Source organism: Microtus oregoni, unplaced genomic scaffold, assembly GCF_018167655.1.
Source record: "Microtus oregoni isolate MIOR12 unplaced genomic scaffold, Mior012 000007F_ref0000211, whole genome shotgun sequence".
In the NCBI taxonomy this organism is placed as follows: domain Eukaryota; kingdom Metazoa; phylum Chordata; class Mammalia; order Rodentia; family Cricetidae; genus Microtus; species Microtus oregoni.
The window spans coordinates 54,042,211-54,066,960 of NW_024543066.1; the positions used below are offsets into that span (position 1 = coordinate 54,042,211).

General features: G+C 48.2%; 1 protein-coding gene across 2 annotated transcripts in view; it reads left to right on the top strand.

Annotated features, from left to right (window-relative positions):
- Kcnn3 (potassium calcium-activated channel subfamily N member 3) overlaps positions 1–21,687 on the top strand; it is a 148,985-nt gene extending 127,298 nt beyond the window's left edge. For both annotated transcript variants that reach the window (XM_041656246.1, XM_041656247.1), the window contains exons 6-8: positions 8,162–8,289; positions 9,520–9,589; positions 13,982–21,687. In XM_041656246.1, the coding sequence (XP_041512180.1) occupies positions 8,162–8,289; positions 9,520–9,589; positions 13,982–14,278 (495 nt within the window). In that variant the 3' untranslated portion in view covers positions 14,279–21,687. The remainder of the gene's footprint in view (positions 1–8,161; positions 8,290–9,519; positions 9,590–13,981) is intronic.
- The last annotated feature ends 3,063 nt before the right edge of the window (positions 21,688–24,750 follow it).

The window sequence follows — 24,750 nt, forward strand, 5'->3', positions numbered from 1 at the left end:
CAATAAGACAGAACAAAAACAGACCTGAGAAGGAGTCGACAGCTGGCTGGGGGAAGCCAGTGCAGTGTGCGGTTGCCAGGGTCTCTCAGCTTCTAAGCAGAATTGTTTACAGCCTTTGATTGTTGGGTCTTTGATTGGGGCTTCTTTAAAAGAGCTACCATGGATATGAACCTGTACAAAGAAATTTTTCATATCGTTGGCATGCAGACCACAGGAGCATCATGGCCCCCAAGCCACCAGCCAGACAAAAACACGGAGCTCCAGCGTGATAGTATATGTCCCGCCACCCGGCAGCGCTCACAGCAAATGCTGCGAGCACCCTCATCCTCAGCCCCCTCTCCGCGTGTGCCATGGACACACTCAGCAGCCAGGGAGGCTAGGGGTGTGAACTGTCCAGGTGCCAGTGCCCTCCTGAGTCAGCTCAGTTTCCTATTTTGCAGCCCCGCAAGCCAGGGGAGAGGGGTTTTGCCTCCCGCTCTTCTCAGAGGTTCTTTGCTAAGAACGGGAACGTTAGCGTTCTCTGTTTACTCTCCTTTGTCCTTTCCATTCTTCACCCAGTAAATCAGACACCAGAGGGAAATAAAACCAAGGAAAGCCGGCTCTCTCACGGGCCAGGGAAATAAGCACATTTTTTTCCTGCACTATAATTGTAGAAGGAGATGAGGTTGTGGTTGCTAATTTCAATCTTTCAAAAATAATTCACTAAAATCCTCTTCAAGTTCAGTCACTTTTGGAGGAACAGGGCTGAAAATCAAATCCACAGATATTTATTGCTCATCTGCGAGTGCATGGTGCCTTCTTAATCGAATAACATCTCACTCTTCTCAGAACACTTAACCCCACAGAAACGTCCCTCTAATATCTTACATCGTTTCCCAGAGAAATAAACACAAGGGGAGGACTCTCACAAAGGGAGACTTTCAAAGCTGGCACTACTGAGACTTTACAGCCGTCCTTCCGTGTGACCTTGAGGGAACTCAAGCTGGCTCTGACCTCTCACACCCAGGGTAGCCCCAGAGGGTCCTAAGCTGCCCTTTGCCCTTTCCAACCGGCTGTATGTCCAGCTGCAGTGACTCATGGGCCAATGAGATGCCAAGCTCAAGTCTGTGCCCAAGACTCCAGTGAGTTCTCAGAGAATGGTCCAGAGGAAAGCAGCTGCCATGCCTGTTGCCCTTCAGTAGTGGACAGTTAGTAGGCTAACCCGACAAAAGCAACCTCTTGCAGGTATATGCAATATGAACCCCTCAAACATCTAAGCAGAAAGAAACCATGAATCATACGTAGCCTGTGGATCATAAAAATGCAAATCATTCTCATGTTAATTTATCACCTGTCTAACTTCAGCCCAGCCTCTCTGGGTAGCATCAGGCTGTTGGTATCTGGTTACAAGTCAATGGGTGGACCCCGACTAACAAAGATGAGAAACATCACGTTTTTCATGAGAGACTGCCAGCCAACCTGGCAGAGCTTGAGCGGAGGTGCCCATTATGACCGGAACTGGAGCTGGCAGCAGGAAGGTTGTACTCATTTCTGACTTTCCCAAACCCATGTCTCCTTTCACCTAAATAACTTAACCTTGGTGGCAATGTCACTTCTGTGTTTAATGGGATCATGTCTTCCCACACTGACTTTTCTCTCACTGCCGCTGTTAACCTATAATTATAACTTACTGCCAACCCCTGGGCTACTCCATAATATCTAAGGAAGTGACACACAGCGACACTACATGGACAGGAGATGGCCCAAGTACCTCCCTGACTCCCCACTCAGACCTGAGGTAGCTCTCTCTAGTCAGTGTGATAAGTGCGTGCCTTTGGCTTAGAGTGGCCTCCTTCGCCTTGCAGAAGGGTTCCTCATCCCCTAGAATCTCACTGAACTACATTTCCCATGATATCAGTCAGTAAAGCCAAACCTAGCAGCCCTGAACTATTTCTGGCTCCTGACTCTCCAGGGTATCTAACTAACGTCAATGTCCCTCCAGTGTCCAGTCCCAAAGACAGTGCCAGGTCTGACTGGTCTGTTCCTTGCAGCCCACAGGGCTCACTTGTGCACTGTGGCTGTTCACACACAATGATGCCTCCCAGGCTCCTCTTGCCCATCCATAAAGCTCCCTCGTCGTGGTTTCCCTGCCATAGGATCTGATTATCTTGCATCCACTCGTCAGCCTCCCCCAAAGTGCGGTCACCCGGCACTTTGCTTTCCCTTGAATCCCTTTAGACCTGATTTCACCCTGAACATATCGCTACCACACTGAAAAACCTCCGGCAGACCTGCTGAACAGTCCTAAATAAAACTTGAACTCTGAGAAAATGTCAAAGGCTGGGGAAAACTGTTTCCAGCAGGCTTACTCAAAGACTTACTCTCAGCAGGGGTGTGTTATAGGGAAACAGAATGGCGGTCGCTGTTTCGCAGATGGATGGCCCACAGCTGGTCTGGCTCCTGAGTAGATCCCCAGAACAAGCCTTTCTCTGTAGACTTCATTAGGTAATCAAACTTGCCATTATCAGGGATGCGAATTCTCCCAGAAGAGGATTGTAAATGACATTCCCACAAGGTGGTGGCCCAGAGAGACTGGATATGGTGTTTCTTTACCGACAGGAGTAGAAAAGCAGCCTTCCCGAATGGGAAAGACTCTGGGGATGAGCAGAGTGAACACTCAGACTCAGAGAGGGGCGAGGAGGGAGGGGTGGATGCCCGGCATGTGCAGCTGGCTGTGCCACCCGGGATCTGGTTGGTCCTCCAGCCACCACACAATGCGGTCAGTTCCTTGAGGTTTGCATGGCTGTGAGGGTCCCAGGCCTGCCTGGGAGGAGCCAGTCTGATTCTACATTGGTCGTGTAGCATATTAATATCACTGTGAATGATCTGCCATTTATCACAAGTCGCTCCAGGTAGAGCTCCAACTCCAACACTGAAACACAAAATACATCTCCCCATTCCAGATTCCTACCAAAAAAGGGGATGGAGCCCTGTCCAGGTGAGGCAGGGAATGTGGACTAGGATAGAGGAAAGACAAGGAGGTGTAAACAGGGGGGAGAGAGGGGGGGAAGGAGCAGTCTCAGGAAGTCAGCCAGAAGTCAGTGGAGGAAGATGAGGGATGAGTGGGCTGGCGGGCTGAAGGGAGCAGCCTTCCCATACAGTTCTAGTTATAATGGACACCTCCAATCAAGCTCTTGACAGGCTGGCTGGCTCTCAGTCTCTCAACGTTATATATCTCATCTCTGTTAGTTGGGAACCACCCATTGACTCGTTGGGGTAGGAAAGCCATAGCTGCCAGACTGACCTGGATTCCCCCTTTGCCCTTTCCAATCAAGAGGGACACTGCTCCCCAGTAGGGCTCCTGGCAGCAGAGCTGGGGACACACCAGTGGGTGAATTATTCTGTTGGCTTCCTGTGGCCACTGAGGCCATGGTTACTCAAGAAAGGAGCTCTTTTTATCCTCCTTGCACCCTGGCCACTCTCCCTGTGACTCACAGCCCTTCTGTAATACCTTGTGGCAGTTACCTTGGCAGAGAGGTAGCCAGAGCAGCCTGTAACATGGGATGCTGTGGTCAAGAGTGCAGAGACTTGTGTCCTCTTGCATGCTTTCTTTTCTTGGGGGCTGGGGCCGTGTGAAGAAGCTGCTACATATTCGAAAAGCAATGCCAGTAAAGTGACAATAGGCCTATGAGATGACTCAGTAGAAAAGGGTACTTGCCACCAAGCCTGTTGACCTAAGTTTGATCCCTGGGACCCCATGGTAGAAGGAAAGAGCTGACTAAGTGGAGTTTTCCTGTTCCACAGCCGCTCTCAAATAAACATTGAGGCTTATATTATAAATGCTCAGCCAATAGCTCAGGCTTATTACTAACTAGCTCTTACATTTTAAGTTAATCCATATTCCTTAGTTATGCCCTGTCATGCATTGGTATATTTATTAGCATGGCACAGTTATCTCCTGCTTCCTCTGTGGCTGGTGACTCCAGACTCTGCCCTCCTTCCTCCCAGCATTTTCAGTTTGGCTTCCCTGCCTAACTTTATCCTGTCCAGTTATTGGCTAGTCAGCGTCTTTATTAAACCAATCACAGCAACATATATTTACACAGTGTACAGAAAGATTATTCCACAACAGTGATTCATACACCACCCCCACAATAAACAGATAAATGTAACAACAGATACAAGAAAACAAAATGACTGTGCATTGAAATACACCATGGCCAGGCTTTATGCTAAATGCTCTATGTGTATTTCCATTTAATCAACACAGGAGTCTGTTTTGCCGATGAATAGCACTTGTAAGACTCTGGCCCTGAGTCATGCTTTAATTTTCTTTAAAGCATGTAGTATCTGATACCATATTTTTAGCTGCATCCTTCCTCACCCAAAGATTATAAATTCCATGACAGCAAGAATACTATTAGTTCACCAGGACTGGTAGTGAACATTTGTGATCCCAAAAAGCTGTGGCAGAGGATTTTACATATGAAGTCAGTCTGGAATAATAGTGAGGTCAAGGTTGATCTAGGCTACATCATGAGACCCAGGTTTTTGTTTTTTTTAAGAGAATGCTATTGATTTGTTGGTCTTTATACTCTCACCTTCTAGAACAGTGTCTGGCTCATCATAAGTACACACTAATATTCATTAATTGTCCTTTAAATGGGTGGAGAAAATAAATCTCAGAGAGTTCAGCAATGGAGCCAAGGTGGAGTTAACAACCCACCACTCACCACATTTATCTGGAGATTAATATGTGAGATAATGCAGGTGTCAGTGTTCTCTAAAGCCTGGCACAGTGCTTGGTAAGATGTAACTCACAGTTATTTGGGAGATCTTCCTTGGACCTGTTTCTTCCCCAGGCCCACTAATATGAAGAGTTCTTCCTAGCCAGGTATGATGGTATATTCCTTTAATCCCAGCACTCAGAAAGCAAGACAGGTAGATCTCTGTAGGCCAACTTGGTCTACATAACAAGTCCCAGGCTTTCCAGGACTGTGTGGAAACGAAACAAAACAAGTCCTTCTTATAGTATATGGACCCTAAGCATAGTAAAAACAGCAATATGGAAGACAGGGAGCTTAGAGACTCAGTGAGCTGTCAGCTGGCATGCTCACAGGTCTGCAAGCCAGAGAGCTGGCTTTCACACGTAAAAGATCCTTACCTAGCCTCCTTCAAAGAGATCTCAACTAAGCCTCTCAGAGCCAACCTAAGCCAGCTCACTGCTTCCCTTTCAAGCCCTGACCCTCCCAACGCTGCATCCTGGGAAGATCTTTTAGGTCAGGAGAACTCAGAGGTACCTAAGTCTCTGCGAGGGAAAGGTGTCTCCACACTGTGGAGGCTGAGCAGGCCCCATGAGGGGCTGAAATGGTGCTGTCTTCTCAACCATGCTCAGAGTTAGGCGCCGGGTGACATGGAGGGAGACCCAGGAGAGCCCCGTGCGGTTAAAAGCCTATTGCTTTTCCTCTCGCAGATATTGATCTGCTTAGCTCTGCGCCGGGCTGTTTGCTCGCAGTTAATTTCAGTCAGCGCAAGGCTTGCATTTAACATCATCTCCCCGAATGCTCAGGGGCCTCCCTCCCAAGCCCGTGAAGACAGATCTGATGTTTCCCTGCCGCCCGGCCAAACTGTGACTTCAGGATCTTTTTCATTTAGGCTGGAGTTAAAGGCGAGCATTGAAGTCTGCCTTCTGTCGGGTGGCTGAATGGGGGCCAGGATGACTTTAAAAAGCAAGACAGAAACCAAACTAGCATCCTTCCCAGTTCCTTGATCCTGGGAAAGAGGAAATGGTTCTGTTTGAATTCAGACGAAGTCCAGACCTGCCTCCCTTCGGACCATACGAGAATCGTATGCACCCCTTGGACCTGACTCTTGATTAGACTTGGCCATTAACTCCCTGTGTGAGTCTGGCCTTTCATTCCATCTCTGAACTGCTTCCTTCTGTTTTAAGTGGGGAACTTGAGTTGTATAATAATGACTAATATCTTTCTGGCACCTTAAGATTTATATAGTGCTCAAATCCACGTTGACTGTTTGCTGTTGGTAAGCTGAGGGACTGGGGTGTGTGTGTTAGCCCAAGATGTCTTCCCTTCATCTTCAGGATAATTAGGCTGAGGGACTGGGGTGTGTGTGTGTGTGTGTGTGTGTGTGTGTGTGAGCCCAAGATGTCTTCCCTTCATCGTCAGGATAATTAAGCTGAGGGATTGGGGTGTGTGTGTGTGTGTGTATGAGCCCAAGATGTCTTCCCTTCATCTTCAGGATAGTCAAGCATTTGCTCCTAAACTGCTTCATGATGCACAGGCCGCACAGGCTTTCCCATGTCAAGTGTTTTTGGCAGGACACAGGGACCATTGTCAAAGGCTTGTCTGTTTTGTTGTCCGGTGGCTCTGTGAGCATTCCTCAGAAGGGACTGTGTGACTAGGGCCCGGCCCATCCTATGAAGGCTTAGGCAGGCTCGTTCCCTCCTTCCTATCTTTAAGGCTTTCCTCAGAGGACAAACACCTGTGGAAACTGAAAAGATTCTATATGCCCACCCCTTTAAAGGACAGCAGCAACATCTTCTCTGCCAGGAGAAAGCCCTTCCTACTCTGCCACCTCCTTAGCCAACCAGAACCAAGGCCCAGAGTCAATCATCTGCTTGCCCCTCCTTGCTAGCCAGACACGAGCCAATCCCAGCCTCAAGTCACTACCAGTCAAACAAGAAAGTGCCAGGGGTGGGCCAATGGAAGGTTTAAAACCATTTTCACTGATTTTTTTTTTTTTTACTGAACAACAATGAAAAAAGCAATATTTATGTCACTTAAACATTCCTGAGAAGACTTAGATGTTCTTTTAAAAATCATGTTAGCGCCAATGAAGAGTATAAGCCATCCTTAGTAATAGATTTGTGAAACACACACAATCAGCCTGCGAAGCATTGCTTCCCAGGCCTTCCCACGCGTCTCAGCATGTTAGCTACGCCCCATCTGTTGGCGTTGGTCTGAGAAGCTGGTCTGTGCTCTCTGATTTTGTTAAAATCCTATCTGGCAAGCCACCTGATCTTTCCTGGCTGGTCTCCTCACTTCCAGGCTCTGGGCCTGTGGTCCTCTGCCACTGTGCACGGCTGACAGAAACGGAGATGGTTAATGAAAAATATGTTCAGCTCGCACTTTTTTTTTAATTTAAATTTATTTATTTATTAAGGATTTCTGCCTCGTCCCCGCAACCGCTTCCCATTTCCCTCCCCCTCCCCCGATCAAGTCCCCCTCCCTCATCTGCTCGAAGAGCAATCAGGGTTCCCTGACCTGTGGGAAGCCCAAGGACCGCCCACCTCTATCCAGGTCTCGTAAGGTGAGCATCCAAACTGCCTAGGCTCCCACAAAGCCAGTACGTGCAGTAGGATCAAAAACCCACTGCAATTGTTCTTGAATAAGGAGTGTTTTCTCTTGTTCTTGCCACTAAGTGCTGAAGTTGTCTGTGTTTGGATTAAAACTTTGTCCCCTGCTGTCTGGATGCCATTGATATGTCTCAGCTCGGTCGTGAGCTGGATGTTATCAGTGGTTTCCATGTCAACAGATGACAGAGTTGTGTGTGGAGCTGTGTGACTGTGGTGCCCAGGAAGCTAGTCCCAGGGACACAGCTGTGCTCTCACACCTGGGTATCTCCCCTGATTCTCCACATCCCTGGGATGCTTTCAGTTTTGTGCCAATTGCATTTACATGTGAAATTGGAGCACACAGTCTTTGGTCGTTTAGGAAAGGAACAGTGGTACCTGTCACTGTGACAAAAGACATCTCCTCAAAGACACCTTTTTAAATCTCCACTTGGTAGGGAGCCTGTTACTCTCAAGTGTGGCACCCTGGATGTGAGGGCATAGCCGGTATTTATTGATCCAAACTGTACCCCAGACTTCAAGGGCTTGCTAAACAGCCTGTCTAAATATAGCATCAGCAATGGCGGCCGAGAGGCAGTGATGAAACCATTAAGGAGGAGAAATGCCTCTCAACTCCAAGCTCCAGTTTCCTGCATCTGCTCCAAGATTAATAAAAGATGCGTTTTAATCTAGTCTCAGAGTTTCCTGCTCTTGATGGAGATCTCTGAGGAAACATTTTCCCAGGAGGGGGATGGCAACCATACATGTAGAGAAAACATACTGTGTGAACCCAGGACTCCACCTGACAGCCCCTTGTTTGCTTTCCCTTAGATCAAGAATGCCGCCGCCAACGTCCTGCGGGAAACATGGCTAATCTATAAACACACAAAGCTGCTAAAGAAGATTGACCACGCCAAAGTCAGGAAACATCAGAGGAAGTTCCTCCAAGCGATCCACCAGTGAGTACCAGAGCCGTGTGCTGTGTAGCCAAACTGAGTGTGGGATCCCACAGTTCAGCTGCATCTTCTCAAACCAGGGAGGTGCGGAAGAATCTGCTATGTTCTACTCAAAAAGCTCCCAGGCCAGGCTCTTCTGTCACTCACTGCCCTGTGAGGCAGCAGGCAGGCTGCTGTGGGAGGGTAAAGGTCAGAGCAAGGGCCTACGGGCTCTCATGCTACCCAGACACACATGCACAGGTATGTGCAGACATACATATACACACACAGAGACACACATATACACACATAGAGACACATACACACATATGCACAGACATACATGGACATACACAGACACACATAGAGACACATACACACATATGCACAGACACACATATATACACACACAGAGACACATATACACACACATAGAGACACATACACACATATACACAGATACACATATATACACACACAGAGACACATACATACATATGCACAGACACACATGAACATACACACTGCACAGAGACACATGTACACACATGCACAGACACATATATACAGGCACATATACACATAGATGTATACACATATGCACAGAAACAAACACATACATACAGACTTGAGTGCCTCCACATGTATGTGTTCATACACACACACATACACACACACACACACACACACACACACACACACACCACAACTCCAGGGAGGAACCAGTGTTCCTTCTGTAACCGAGGAATAAGTTCTTTTAAGTATAGTGGAAAGCTGGGTATGGCAGTGCATGACTATAATCCCCAAACTCAAAAGGCTGAGGCTGGAGGATCACCATGAATTGAAAGCCACCCAGGACTACAAATTCAGTTTGAGGTCAGTTTGGGTTACAAATTGAGACTCTGCCTCCCACCCCCAATAAATATGTAAATGAATAAATAAACAGGGCAGAGAAAGCTAAGAAAAAAATTGTTCTGATCCAAAGGTTTGGGAAGGCCGGGTGGTCAGGAAGACATTCGCGGTGGTAGAAGAACCCAGACAAAGGCATGGGAGCCATGGAATGGCTTGAGAACAGCAAGGAAGGGAAAGCGACAAGGCAGTCTGGATGGAGTTTGCTTTCTGGGGCCCTGACAAGTCTAGTTGTGACAGTGCTGCCTGTGCTCAAGGTCCCAGTGCTAAGTTCCGAGCTCAGGTGCAATGAAGGGCTGACGCTTACTGTGAACTTGAACTACCTGTTCTAACTCTTCTCCACAGACTGAGGGGTGTCAAGATGGAACAAAGGAAGCTGAGTGACCAAGCCAACACCCTGGTGGACCTTTCCAAGGTGAGTGGCATCCAGGACAGGCCTGGCCCATGTCCACAGAGCCAGTGCAGGGACAGGAAGGCAAAGGTTTGCTCTTTGATGGGCAAACACCCAGGCTCATGCTGCGCATCTTAATCTACTGGTGTGTCCTGTCTTCGGCATTTGTTTCTAAGTTAAGGAGCTCAGATTTGTCTTTGTCATAGCTCATTAGCTAACCCAGTTCTTGCTGGTGTGTTTATTAGCTGTGCATGGGTGGGGGGGGGCTTCTAAAGATGACTGAAGACATACAGGAAGCACCTTAGTGAGGACCAGATGGGACAAGGGCCCTACAGATGACCTGGTTATATAGACTTCAGATGGTTCTTTTCAATTTATTGTTATAATAGAAATTCATTTTCCTGTGCCTTCTGATCCTGACAGCCCAGGTTTTCCTGCCTGACACAAACTGATTGTGTGTGTGTGTGTGTGTGTGTGTGTGTGTGTGTTTCACCACAGGCAGGCAGCTGACAGTGAACATGGAGATTCTAAGAACCGAAGATCTTAAGGCTCAATATGGCACTGTGTTTCAGTGTTTCTTGTCTTTAGTGCCATAAGGAGCACAAAAGAGACTCTCTTCTTGAAAATCAGCACCGTAGGGCTGAGCGTGGGCAATCTGACCAGGAGCTCCCACCCCCACCTCCATGCCTTCTCATAGAAATTATAAAGCAAGTGCATAGCCCAGGGCCAGGCTGGCAGAACATTCCAGCAGATGTCAATTGTAATGGACCCTCATTCCCTGGGACAGCAAAGGAAACTCCCCCAGGCCAATTAGGCGCCCTTTGAAAAGAGCCTGCAAGCAGAAATTACTGGTGGCTGGGCCTTGTGCGGGTGCCTCTTTCTGGAGGGATCAAGGCCAAGAAAGGGCCTCCTATGCCTGGGAGGACTTCACTCACAGCTGGGGAGACGCCCACAGACCCCCATGCCAGTGGTGGGGGGCATTCAGGTGGAATGTGGGGTTTCCCAGAGCCCAGTGTGGGAGGAAGTGAATGGACCACTGAAGTCTTGGACATGTTGGTTAATCCTCTAGATTCCAGTTACCAAAAATACTAGAAGTACATTGTAAATGGAACCATTTATTCCAAGGAGGTAAGGGATTCTCAGGAGACTTTCTCTCACATTAGCTCCTCTCTCCTGCTCAGATGCTGTTCAAAGGGCCAGCTTCCCCACCCCACCCCCACTCCATCTCCCTGCAACCCAGGTCACCCTGGGTTTAACTGACTTTCTTTTGTTCTTAATTCTAAATTCTCAAGAGAGGTGATTAAGGGCAGTAGTGGCGCTGGCCTTTAATCCCAGCACTGGGAGGCAGAGGCAGGGGGATCTCTGTGAGTTCGAGGCCAACCTGGTCTACAAGAGCTAGTGCCAAGACAGGCTCCAAAGCTACAGAGAAACCCTGTCTTGACAAATCAGCTGTGGCTGGGAAGAAAAAAACCAGCTAGGATCCATTCTGTGAGCCTTGGGTGTGGCTCAGTGAGATGCCCCAAGATATTTCTTCAAGGGCTAGCAATGTTTGCCATCCCCCTCTCACCAATAGGACACCCTGTGGCTGATACTCCCCCAGGAATATCAGGCAAACACAAGCTTTGAGTTCATCTTCCTGCAGTGCTGCCCTGTCTCTCGGAGATGGACTGTCTGGTTGATAGGGTGAGAGAGACGGCTTGGCAATGAGACACTGTGTGCAAGCACGAGTTCGAATGCCCAGTGCCCACACTGAGCCAGGCAGAGCTGCCTGTGCCTGTAACTTCAGCACTGGTTGGCAGAGAAAGTGAAGTCTGATGGCCAGTTCGAGCTTAGCCAAAGACAGCAGTTTCTGGTTTGATGAGAGGCCCTGTTTCAAGGGGATAAGGCAGAGAAGAATAGAGAAAGATAGTCTACGTCCTCCTCTGGCTTCTACATGCTTGCATCGTGTACTGGCACCCACAGTATCACGTATATCCAACACACACACACACACACACACACACACATACACACACACACACACGTGCACGCACTCACGTACACACACAGTGAGTTAGAAAGACACTCTCCTGTTTTGCATTGGGAAATTGAGCTATATATAACTGGGGAGTGAAGTACATGGGAGTAAAGAATGTGCAGAGCCATCGTGAGGGACGTGCGTACTGAGGAGTGGCCTCTGACAGCCATCCACCTAGTCTTTGTCTTTTCCTCCCATGAGACCAGCCTAGATTCAGCAGCAATTGTGTGTGTTTCACGTCGGTCTCCATTTGCTCAGCATCCTGTCATCAAGCACTGGCAAGAGAGGGAAAGCATGATGATGTCATGCCTGCTCCCTTCCCTTTGTATTTCAACTCCTGACTCCTCTCCTCCCCACCTCTGTGCTTTGTTCCTCCCTAAATTAAGACTGTGGCCTCCTGCCAGGTGGCGGTGGTGGCACATGCCCTTAATCCCAGCCCTTGGGAGGCAGAGGCAGGCAGAGAGAGTTCAAAGCCAGCCTGGTCTACAAAAGCTAGTCCTAGGACAGGCTCCAAAGCTACAGAGAAACCCTCCAAAGCTACAGAGAAACCCTGTCTTAAAAAAAAAAAAACAAACAAACAAACAAACAAACAAACAAAGAACGTGGCCTCCCAACAGCATTTTCTATATCAAACATACTTTGTGAGCTGGGGGGGGGGGGTGGTCTGATTATAAACACAGATAAGGAAACCAGACCCAAGGAGCAAGATGACCATCACCCAGTCACTGCAGTTCATCAGGGTGCTCCTGGCCCAGCTGGGGATGCGTGGTTCAGCCACTCTGAGGGGACCATGTCCGGTGAAGAGGAACTTGTCTACTCAGGTCACCCTTTCTACCCTTTCTCTGAGGACGTCACCCTTTTCCTAGAGAGGAGCTGTCTCCATACCCATTCCTCCAGTATTCCGAGTGCAGGGGGTAGGGGCTCTCCTGCGTTTCACTGTCTCCCCGTCTTCTCCCCTGCTACCTGTGTCTGTCCTGCCTTTCTCCTCCCACCCTGCTTCCTGCTCCTCTGGGGTCACTGTGGCGTCCACATCCTCCTAGATCAGTGTTCTCAACCTTCCTAATGCTGTGACCTCTTAATACAGTGCCTGATATTGTGGTAATCCTGACCATAAGATTACTTTATTGCTACTTTGTAACTGTAATTTTGCTACTGTTACAGATCATAATGTAAACATCCGGGATCACAACCCACAGGTTGAGAACTGCTATCCTAGAGTAATGACAGGTGAAATGAGATTAGGGTCCCGCTGTGGGTCCCACAGGGACAGAGCTCCCCTTACCAGGGTTCTGCCATCAGAACCCCTTTTTCTCACTCTGGGAGTGTGAGACTCCTCAATTTTACTCTCAAGTTTGAACCAGCACCCCCGGTGCATGTTGACTGGATGTTGTATAGTCTAGGATCCTGCAGCTGGCACAGGAACCACAGGTGTCATGCAGGGAGTTCTGCTAGTGCGTGGGACCAAAGAACACTGTGGATAGTGTTGGGGTAGGACACCATCAGGAGCACCCTCGAGGCACCGTTTGCTAGGCGTGTGGAAGGCAGGACTGCTCCAAGGAGTCAAGTGTGATCTAATCACGAAGACCTCAACCAGGTGTCACGGGCCTTTTACCTCCCCTCAGGCCAAGAAACAGAAGAGTGGTTCCTCAGCAGAGCAGCCCCTTCTGGTCCAGAATCATGCCTGAGGCATTGATTACATTTTATATTCTGATTGCTGGATAGAAAAGGGGATGGGGTGGGGTGGGGATGCAATCTCATAACTATGTGTACTTATTAACTTCCGTTTTATGAGGAGGCCGGGATAAGTGAGGTTAAGAGGCCTGCTAGTGAGCCGAAGGTTTGCAGCTTCAATCCTGACTTGTTAATTGTGAGTCTATGGCATTGGCCACCCCCATCTCAATGCCTTTTCTTGAGCCAGCCCTCTGTATGAATATGAGAGCCATTTAGAGCTGCATTCCACGTAAGAAAAAAGAGGAATGTTTCTTTTTTCCATGCATATGTACTGTTTCAAACTGATAATTGAGTTGAACGTGGTCACCCCTGTCTTTAATCCCAGCACTCAGGAGGCAGAGACAGATGGAGCTCTATGAGATCAAGGCCAGCCTGGTCTACATACTGAGTTCCAGGTCATCCAGGGTTACACAGTGAGACCCTCAATCAAAAGAACAAAACAAAACAAATTATAAAATTGATCATTGATACCCCACCCCTCTAAAAATACAAAAATAGTGCCCCTCAGCCTGCCCACCACCTGGAAAGTCCTAGAGTTGACCTTTGGTGACATGGGACACAGCTGGGTGGAGGTGGCTTCTGCTGCAAAGTGGAGGGCTTTTCACCTCTCCACGGCGTGTTCCTCTGTGGTGATGGTCTCCTTCTGTCTTCCACTCTGACTCCCCCAGATGCAGAACGTCATGTACGACCTAATCACAGAGCTCAATGATCGGAGTGAAGACCTGGAAAAGCAGATCGGCAGCCTGGAAGCCAAGCTGGAGCACCTCACGGCCAGCTTCAACTCCCTGCCCCTACTCATCGCAGACACTCTGCGCCAGCAACAGCAGCAGCTGCTCACTGCCTTCGTGGAGGCCCGCGGCATCAGTGTGGCGGTGGGAACTAGCCACGCACCTCCCTCTGACAGCCCGATTGGGATCAGCTCCACCTCCTTCCCAACCCCGTACACAAGTTCAAGCAGTTGCTAAATAAAACTCCCCACTCCAGAAGCATTACCCATAGGTCTTAAGATGCAAATCAACTCTCTCCTGGTCGCTTTGCTATCAAGGAAGTTTCAGACCAGGGACAGAAGGAAGAGAAGTGGAGCTGATGAACTAATTCACGTTCTTTCGGCGTGCTTGGTTCGATTTGCCTTGAAACCAGACGTCTAATCTCTGTTTAGGTGCCTCTACTTGGGAGCTGGAAGAGGAGGTGACTGGAAGCAACACCTCTGTCAGGGCCCTTGCTGCAGAGCTGGCGGAGGACAGAAATCCCTACTCAATCTCAGGTTTTCACAGGGAGGTGGGGAGAGGCAGCCACTCTGAGGCAGCTGAAAGTGAAGTCAGCCAAAGTGGGGTGCATTGGGCAAGGGTGGTATCAGGTTTGGGAAAGGAACTCCTGGCTGCCTTGGGACCTTAGAGGCGTCTCTCCCATCCTTTTGTCCAAGGAAGCCCCTGGGTGGTAAAAGTAAAAAGAGAGCTGCCCAGAACTTTCCAAAATGGACATAGCCAAATTAGATTGGGGTGGGGGGTGGCATAGACAAATGAAAAGCCAGATTTTCCACCCAATAATACTATTGAACACACACACACACAGAGATGTTACAACTAGGTCCTTTTTTCTTTGAGTTGAGCCCAATGAAAGGGACCTGGTTCCTTGCTGTGCACACGGTGAGGAAGGTCTAAATCTGCATTGAGACGAAGTGTGAGGTGTGTTTGGTAGAAGTTAGCAGGTACTGGCCACATTCTACATCACTGAAGATTCGGGTCCCTCCTCCACAATGTCCTAGACGCACGCCTTGCCTGATTCTAGTGTGTGCCATCCCCAAACTGTTGGCATTCTGGAGAGAGAAGCAGATGTCTAAAAATAACGATTTCCCAGAGTTTTCTTCCGGCCAAAAAAGCTGTGTCTGATGGGCCCTGAGTTCTCAGGGGTCTGTATGTGGGAGACGAGAGTGTGCCCGATGCCACCGTAGTGAACAGAACCGGGCTTTGCTGAGGTATCATCACCCAGATGTAGGATCGTGAAAGGGTCAGTTACTGAGTTGGGCGAAGGATGGAGAGTGTTCCTGTCGTCCCCTCTACCTTACCTGGACTCACCTCAAAATGAAACACTGTGAGAGCACAGGGAGCCCCAAGACATGCGTAAATGAGGGGTTCATTTGTTAGAAGCCTGTTTCTGTTCTGTTGTGTTTGTTTTGCGGCGAAAACTACTCCACTGAATCTCAAAGCCCATAGACTCCAGAACCATCTAGATCCAGGCTAGGGATAGGCGCTCAGCTTGCTTCACTGCCCCGTGGTCTGACCATACACAGCATCTAGGAGGTGAGAACTGCCAGTTACCACTTTCCCCATTCTGAAGTCCTTGATTTCTGATTGTAAGAAGTTATGTATGGAGTAGTTCATCTGTCTTTGGTAGAACAAAAGGGTGTTATCTGTGTTTGGTTGCTATCTTGAGAATAGCCCTGTGAGCAGCTATTACGGCCACCCTGGAGGCACTGCCTTACTATGTGGGTTTTTCTTGTGCAATGCTGGTCCTGGTCCTGTTAGGACAGGGATGGCTGGATATTAAGGTGGACAGCTGTGGTGTGGAGGTCACTCGGTTTCTTTGCTCAGTCTCTTGTTCGTCATAATGTCTTGCTGTCCTGTGCTTTGTTTTGCAGCGCTGGAGACCAGACCTGCAGCCTCATGCATGCTAGGCAAGTGCAGTTCCCCTCACCCACACCCCAGCCTGCTGCTGTTGTCTTAATGGCCTATCTTCTTAATGGCCTATCTCCATCTCTCCCCTGAGCCTTTTCATTAGCTGTTTTGCACACCAGAGAGGCCACATTTGTCGTTAGTGTTTAATTCTTTCTATTTGTTCTTTTAATTATTAATTATCTGAAAGATTATTTTTATCCCAAGAATGGTATTGCTGTTTGCAGTTTAACCGAACCGACAGGCACGTATACAAACAGATGAGCTGGCCTTGCGCCCCACCCCCAGCATTGGCTGCATTTCGCAGAATGACAGTTCCTGATGGGCCCACTTCCTGCTCATTTGGCCTAGAGCCCTGGACTGGTTTTCTCTGCTCTCCCCTTGCATCCTGCTGTGATCTTGTGCGGGGTGGGCACACATGGCACAGCTCGAGATTAGTCTCCACTTCACAAATGACTTGCGAGATTCCACTGCCTCTGCTGCCTTGTGTCCATCCTGGTCTGGACATCGTCTGAAATCTGTCTCTTTGTTGATTTTCTTGCTCCTGGAGACTAAACTGGCAATGCTAATCCAGAGAATGGCTGGAGTTGTTTCCAGGAGGGTACCACTAGCATCGGAGAGACATGTGGGCGTATTTGTAGGGTAGCCTGGCCTACTGGAAGTGCAATAACTGTGTGTGGTTTTATCTCTAGTGAAAGAATATACCTCGTAAAAAGTGACAGGAATCTGAAGGTTGGTTCTGCAATGACAAATGAACTGCCGTTTCTGTCCTAGTATTTCAGCTCGACACGGGAAGTAACACTTCTCTTGCAAATACAATCAGCCCTCCCTGGCCTAGGTATTGGGGATCCTGGTTATAGCTCATGCAGATATATTCCTGCATCTTTCAGCTGATCCCACATCACCTGAGCATCTCTGACTGTAGGGAAGGAGGCTAACAGACCCTATGGCTGTATGTTAGTGGGACAAGTTTGAGTCTCAAGAGTGGGCTGAGTATTCAAACCATGAATTACTGTAATGTTACTCTAGCCCTGAACTGGTCGAATTCCACCCACTCCTGGAAGGCTTGCCAATGGCAGAGGCCTTCCTGCCATCCTTCAGGAATGCAGTAGCATATGGAAGCACTTCAATATTTCCCCAAATATCTGGACACTTGAATTAAAAACCTAGAGCCACCCTCTCATCGCTTAAGCCATATTATAGCTTCATGTACTGTGAAGTCAGGGATGTACTGTGATACTCCAAGACCACTGAGCTCAGAGGGATTCGGGACATAGCATCAGCTGGTCATTTACACCCGGCTAGAAGCCCATTCCTTCTTAGATTGAAGTCCAAATAAAAATCCGCACCTTTGGCTCAAAGGGCACGCATGCGATCCTTATCACTAAATTGTCATGAAGTGTCTGAGAGCCATTTTTACCACCTTCATAATGTCTAACTCCATGACATCATGTCTTGATATGATCCAAAAGATTGCGAGGGGCATAGCCATGAGTCACCAGCGACTGTGACCCCAGTAGGGTCCAGCGCTGTGTGTAACAACAATCTTGTAAATTAGATGTAGAAACTGTACATGAAACTTAGTTCTCAAGTGCTTAGCAAGTTATTAAAGGTCAAGAAAGGGCATTGAAAAATGATGACTTTTAATATATTTAGAGATCTTCCCCTTCACTTTGCAGTAATCTCCTTGTAAAGAAGTCATGGGAAGAAGAAAACTAGGGATACATACAAAATCAGAATAGAGAAAATGTTAAGACTGGAGTCGCATATCTGGCCAGTATGTCTTGCTTTGTGTGTATTTCAAGGTGAAGATGGGTTAATAATTCAGTTCAAAGTATTTGGTAAAGGACATATGAGACCACTGCTGTCAGCACAGTAGTACTGACCGGCTAATCCACACTTAGATGTTATATCTGAGTGTAGGGAAAGTTACCAAAAAGGAATCAGATAGATAGTAAAGTCAACAAGGCAAAATATGGGGTGTGTACATAGTTCTGGAAGCCCCCCTCCTCCGGAGTGTGACAAACAGTGAACCCAAAGCTGAGTCAGTGTTTCATCTCCAAACAGACAGCCAGGCTGCTGCTGGAGACGCCCAGCAGCGACCCTGTGACGTCACTGCCCTTCCTCAGCTACTGCTCTGACCTGCTCAAACAGGCCCCTTCTCATGCAGCCACTCCACTGCCCCAAACTTCTAGACGCAGATTAAGGATCCCTTCGTGGTCATTTTGCTGTCCCTGTTGACTCCATAGCCTTTGGTTTCAGTCCCTTAGACAGCGATCTGCAGGCTTCCTGGCAGCCATGAACAGTCCCTTCTCTACCCTTCAGTCAGTTGACTTGATCATGCCTTGGGTAGTATCCCTTCCTTCTCTACTACTGCCAAAGCAAACATCTGGGGAATGGGATTGTAGCTAGCCCTAAGACGGGGAGCGGAAGGGTAGCAATAGTGTCCGCCTGTGGTAGCAGGAGGCTTTCGCAAGGCTGCATGAATAGCCACTGACAGTTAACCCTGGCAGACAGGAATACATAGATTTTTATTGAATTAGGCCACATCTTATGAACAAGTGCCCTGTGCCACAGCCAATAGACAGCCACAGAGGGGACCGTAACTGCGATCTTTTTGTCTTACGCCCTTACTGGAAGCACTCAAACATGAACTGGTGTTCCCTCTGAACAACATGTCAAATCTTCAACAGACCACCTCCAAACCAGGTGCCACACGCCTTGCCACAGTTGTTTACACACCGAGAAACGTATTCTGGAAGCTGTGACCTCGGGCCTGGACTGAAAAGGGACCTTGTGACCAATCAAGCTGGTGGAGGAAAAAGCACAAACTTCAATACCAACCTCTAGTCAAGATCCCAAAGAAATGCTGACATTTCTGGCAAAATAAATAAATAAAATAAAAAATAAATAGGAACAGTGGCAAATAAAAAACACAACCAAATCTGACGGAACAGCCGACATCCAGCTTCCCGGAGCGAGGACGGGGCTAAACACCATTCTCCAGGGGTATCAGTTTTTGGATCCCAACCAGGGCTGATCCACCTTCATCATACGTGGAGTTTAATTGGCGCAATGACGTGACGGATTTAGTCCCAGACTCTCCATTCTGTGCTGGCCACACGAGAACAAAAGTGAGCAATAGGATGTTGATGGAGGAGCCATTTTCATAGCAAACTCAGAAATGGAAGTGTTTATATTCCAAACTAGACGGGCTTCAGTATGAATTTGCATCTTGCCTCTGTACTGCTTGCTATTTTTTAACGATAGGAGAAAGCATAACAGTTTATTTTAAATATGAAATATATTGCTATATTATGAAATATATTGTAACTTTCGATTAACATTTTGTATCGAGCTAGTCTTTAGCAGGCTGAGTGACAGCCTGCTTTCCTAACGACTGTTTCTGAGTACACATCGCTCTTAGTGGTTGCCTGACCCCCAGGCCCAGGTCCTGGTTCCACAGCGTGCCGGACGGCCATATCCTCATTCTCCAAGACTGAGTGAGTAGTAGAGACAAAAATAGCCCTGACATGAACTTAGAAGAATCATTCTACCCCTGATTCTATCAAGCCATTTCAGAAGTGATGTTTAAACCATCACCCCTTCAGGAGCTGTCAGCCAGTTTAGTACAAGCGTAGACTCTTTCCATCTAAATGCAAAGGGCCCATTCTGTAAATTATTGCCTCGGGCACAGCCGACCAGCTTTCCTCTGGCAATATCAGAATTAAGCATTAAAAAACAGTCTTGTTTACTTTGCCTCAAAATACTCAAAATTCTTAGCGTTGAGTTTTTCAGTGTAAGAGGGCAACCAAGATTAGAATTCTCTGCAGGCAGAACCCAGTGAGAAGAGAATGTGCCCTTCTCTGAGATGCAGTCTCTCTGGGGGATCAAGGTTTCTGCAGTTTGTCGTTGGTGGCTGAGGAGGAGACAGAGTGTGCACAGCAAGACCCACAGAAAGCCGGCTTCCTTGTCTGCTCTTTACTCTCGCAAGGAGGAGGTGGGCCTGACCACCGCATTTCCCCTAAGCGGTTCACGAAACCCATTCCCTCCTCACCACAGCACCCGAGACACGTAGAGTTTCAGAGTTCCTTCCTTTGAATTGCCATGGTCTTATACTGTACCATAGTGGATGAAGGAAGTCTTCCATAAGTCCACACGTCTTCCGTGAGGACCTTGCTTCTGGCCATCACTCCTACAGAACACTGGAAGGTGCAGACCAAGTAGCATCAGGGGAGAGCTACCTGCCTGCCTCTTCCCTTCACCAACTCTAGACATGCACGCAGATCCACAGAGCATGCAGGACCATAGGTGCTGCCCTGGACAAAAATCTAGAAATCTCCAAGTCTCTCTGAATTTCAGCCTAGATAGGGCTCGGGCCTCCATGGCACCTGTTAGTCATGCTCAATGGCAGGCAAGTGTCTAAATGCCCGGTACCAATCTGCTGGGGAAGCCAGGGCTATCTGTGTGCACAAGTCGTGTTCCTTTCTCTCCGCATCTGCACTGCTCCTCAGTTATCTGCTAGGCTGAGCTTCATTAAAGCCATCAGAACATTTCTGACTCACTGGGCAATGGAAATGAGCTAACTCTCAATTTGGTAATTGACTGAGAGACATTGATTTGTTTCTTTATACATCTCCTGCTCAAAACTGGAGCTGTTTTGACTTCTCCGCCAAGTACTCTGTAGACCAGCTACGATGTTTACATGTATAGAGAACATGTATATTCTTCTGACCTTTGCCATCGATGCAGTAACTCATCCACAGTCAAGGATACGAACCTAAATTCCAGATCTCGAGGAAGCAGGCTCTGGGCAATAATTCATGTGCGTAGCCATATACTGATCCTTGCTACTCCCAGTAAAAGCCAGAGACTGACAGCGTTCACATCCCCTTAAGCCCTTAGACTCAGATCTGCAGACCCCATGCCGAGCCCACTCAATCACAATTGGCATTTCAACCAGAGCCCCTGGAGATCTGTATGCAGTCAACACAGAGAAGGTCCAGCCTCACCACACTGCAATGGTAATCAATAATTCAGAAATTCTGCTATTTCTTTCGCAGGCCTCAGTTACCAAATTGTTTGGTAATGGACAGGTCTTACATGATTGTAAGGATGAAGATGCGTGCATCTTAAAATTTCATTTGCTGTTGCACAGCCTAAATGATAGGCATGGACCGTACTATCAGGAGGAGTGGCCTTTCTCGAGTGTGATGTGAAAATCATTCCAGTCACAGCATCGAGCCCCCTCAGAGCCCCCTCTGAGCCTATGCGAGTGGCCGTCGGAGGACAAGTCCCTGGATAGAAGGCGCCTGGGTTTCTCCCAGTGCAGCATTGGGCATCTCTGGTCCCTTGTCCCTCCATGAAGAAGGCAGCCTTCCCAGTGAGGACTCTCCTCCTAGGGACTAGAAAAAGAACTCAGTTCAGCCATTCAGACACAGTCCAAATCTCCTAAGGCTATTCTCCTGTTCGTCGCATCAGGCAAGGTGGGCAAGGAAAGATGTGAGTTCTGATATTGGCACCCTAAATTGATATGTACCCAGAAACAGTTATATTCTAAATTAATGGCTTTAACCTGTTCATTGTAAAAAGTGCCTTGGACTTCAATCTAAAAGAGGTCAGTATAAATATGTATGTGTGTGTGATGTGTATGTAGGCAAATATTTACATATTTATACATACATAGGTGCACACACATATACCTGCACATTCATATATAATATATACATACATATATATATGCTTCATAATATATCATATTGCTATTCACAGCTTCATATTTTGTTTGGTCCTATGTTTATTTGTTTAGTGAGATCTTTACATAGAAAGGTTCTATTCAGGACATGGATGTATTTTTTGTTTGTTTTTTACTTTTTATTAAAAAGGTAAAGGATATTAAAAGACAAAAAAGCAAAGTGCCTGAAAGTTTTAAATGGAGTTGTGGTAAACTTTCACAAGTCACCAAAGAAGAAATTAAGTTCTATTTGAGAAATATTTTTCTGTTTCAGCGACTTTGTTCTCCTTGAGGGAAAAGCACAAAGAAGAAAGTGTGAACTGCCCTTAAAGCCCATTAGAACTACAGCCCATGGTCTCTAAGGCAACGCTAAGGTTTTTGTTCAGTTGGGTACCTACCTTTTCACACGTCTGAGTCAGAATCTTGTCCTCACAAGGCAGCGTGGTTTGGCTGGCCTTGTCCTTTGTGTCCCTTCTGAGAAGAGGCAGACTCTCTTGGGGACGGGGCTCCATGGCAGCTGTTGCTTCTGTGTAGTGACACCTTGGGTGAAGATTAGTGGGAGCCCCTCCTCCTAGCAAGTGGCGGAAGGGCCCTAACAAGCCCGCTGGTGCTCCCTGGGCCCTGCTGGTGCTCCCTGGGCCCTCCTTTCTACAGAGACGCCCAGCCTCCCTGCCTGAGCCACGGCTGCCGATTTGAATGATGGGATCAAAAGCTCCAGAGGGATTTTCTGGTTCCCAGGGCCCTGCTCACAAGCTGAAGGATGCATTATGCACTTCTTCAAACCAATTAAATCTGTCTAGCAGCCTGTGACGACACCCAGGCAACCCCAGGACACCGCCAGAGTCCAGGTCCTGCAGTTACAAGGGTAATGTGCCTCTTTGAAATTCCGTTGTGGTCATAGGCAGCCATATGCACAGGGTGTTAACAGGAAGACCCTGCTGTGCATCTGGGAACCAAAAAAACACCAGGTCCAGCAGCTCCAGGCTGCAGGCACACGGGGGGATTACTGCTAGGCAGGTCCAGTTGCCAGAGATGCACTGGAAACAGAGTTTCCGAGCTGATTCCCCAAGCCCTCAGTTTCCTTCCTGTGGACTTTTCAGAGCTCTAGATAAAAACTTAGCATCATCATCTGACTTAGGTGCTTTCATGCAGAGGACTTAATATTTGGGACTTTTTCTAGGTTTCCGACCAAAAGGTTTTTCAAAAACTCACCTAGCTCTATTTCCGTCACTGCTCATTCCCGAGAGTTCTCTTCTAAAGACTCCTGAGCAGATGTGTTTTCTGACTCTGTGGTTACTCAGCAGTCTCGTTTATGCTCACAGACAGTAGCACTTTTGTTTAAGGACCTCAGAAGTCAGTAAACTGTCACCCTGGGAGAGAGGGTGTCAAATATTATACCCATTATCCTGGTGTGAAAACGAGGCACAGACAATTGAGCAGGAAGGGACTCATCGAGGTAAGAGTCAAATGGACTGGGTGACCTTGACACCTGGTGGTGCCGAACCAGAAGCTGCTTCCGTGTGGCTAGCGGTGGGTGAGCCCCTGGATTCGTGCTAACCAGCTGAGGGCATCAGACTGCGAGTGGGGGCCGGTTAGTAGGTCGGCGGATCTGGCGGAGACTACATTTTCTTCTCTGCAAAGGGGATGGGAGTGTGGCATGGAAGGGGCTCAATCCGTGGCCTTCCTCACTCCTGCATGGAGACTGAAGAGCATGTGTGTACACATGCTATGGCATGTCCCGGTGTGATATGACAGCATTATGCACTTCTTCAAACCAATTTTGAAGTTTGTTGTGCCTAAACAAGAGGGCACAACACACGCGAACCCTAAAACGGAGCAGCTCTTCCTCTTTCATCTCTTTCCTTCCCTCGGTTTTTTCCCCCCATTTTTTATAGACCACTTGAGCTTAACACTCCTCAGCCTCCAGAGGGCTCCAGCCACAGGTATGAGCCACTGTGCCCAGCATTGACAGGGTAGTTTAAAATCATTTGTAGGGGTGTGATGTGTGTATGTATATGTTCATATGTGTGGGCACACACGTGTAGGCAATACGCGTGCACATGTGTGCATGTGAACAGGGAGGTTTGAGGCAGATGCCCACAGACTTCTCAGTCTCTCTCCACACTGTCTGTTCACTGAGGCAGGGTCTCCCCACTGAACTCAGAACTCGCCGTTTCAGTTAGTCTGGCTAGCTGGCTTTCTCGAAGGGTCCCATCTGCATCTTCCAACAGCACTGCGATTCTAAGTGCATGCCAAGCCCACCCAGCATTTATGTGTGCGCTGGGTATCTGAACTCTGGCAGCCAGCTTGTCTGGCAGCACTTGACCCACAGAGCCCCCTCCTCAGCCTTTTAAGCAGGAATTTTAAAGGAGGAATTTTCAACTTAGCTGAGAAGAAGGGAGGAAGGGAGGGAGGAAGAAGAAAGGAAAGAAGAAAAGCAACCCCTGGAAAATTGCTTTTCACAGCAAGACCAAGGCTGCCCTGACTAATAGCAGTGCTGACCCAGTTTATCCCCATGGGGCTTCAGTCTAGCCCAGCTGCCCACCAGGGGCATACCTGCATCTATGTTCAGATAAAGCCCGAGGCAGTGGCTCCATCAGTCTGAGCAGAGACAGGCACCCTCCTGCATTGGTCCCCTTAGTCCCATAGATGCAACAGGACATCCAGAGTGGCTCTTGGGTCCCACGGGGGCTTCTAAGGATCATCTGGCTTGAGATTGGCTGTGTGAGAACAAACTGGGTACCTACTTGTGCCCAGCCTGGCCCCAAGGTCCCCAACTTTGCTTTCATCCAGTTGGAGCCTGGGAGGAGAGGGCTATGGAGGGGGGCAAGGAAGCTTGCTATAAAGATGGTGGGGTGATCACAGCTTGATCCTTTTCTTTTTAATTCTGGGCCCATAAGCTTGCGCTGATTTGCATTCAGGCGCTGCTTGCATAGGCAAACAATGCCACCAGGTTATTCCAGCTCAGTGGCTCTCTGTCTAGCTGCTCGGCTTCTGCTGGCAAAGCCAGTCTGAACATCATGTCTGTCTT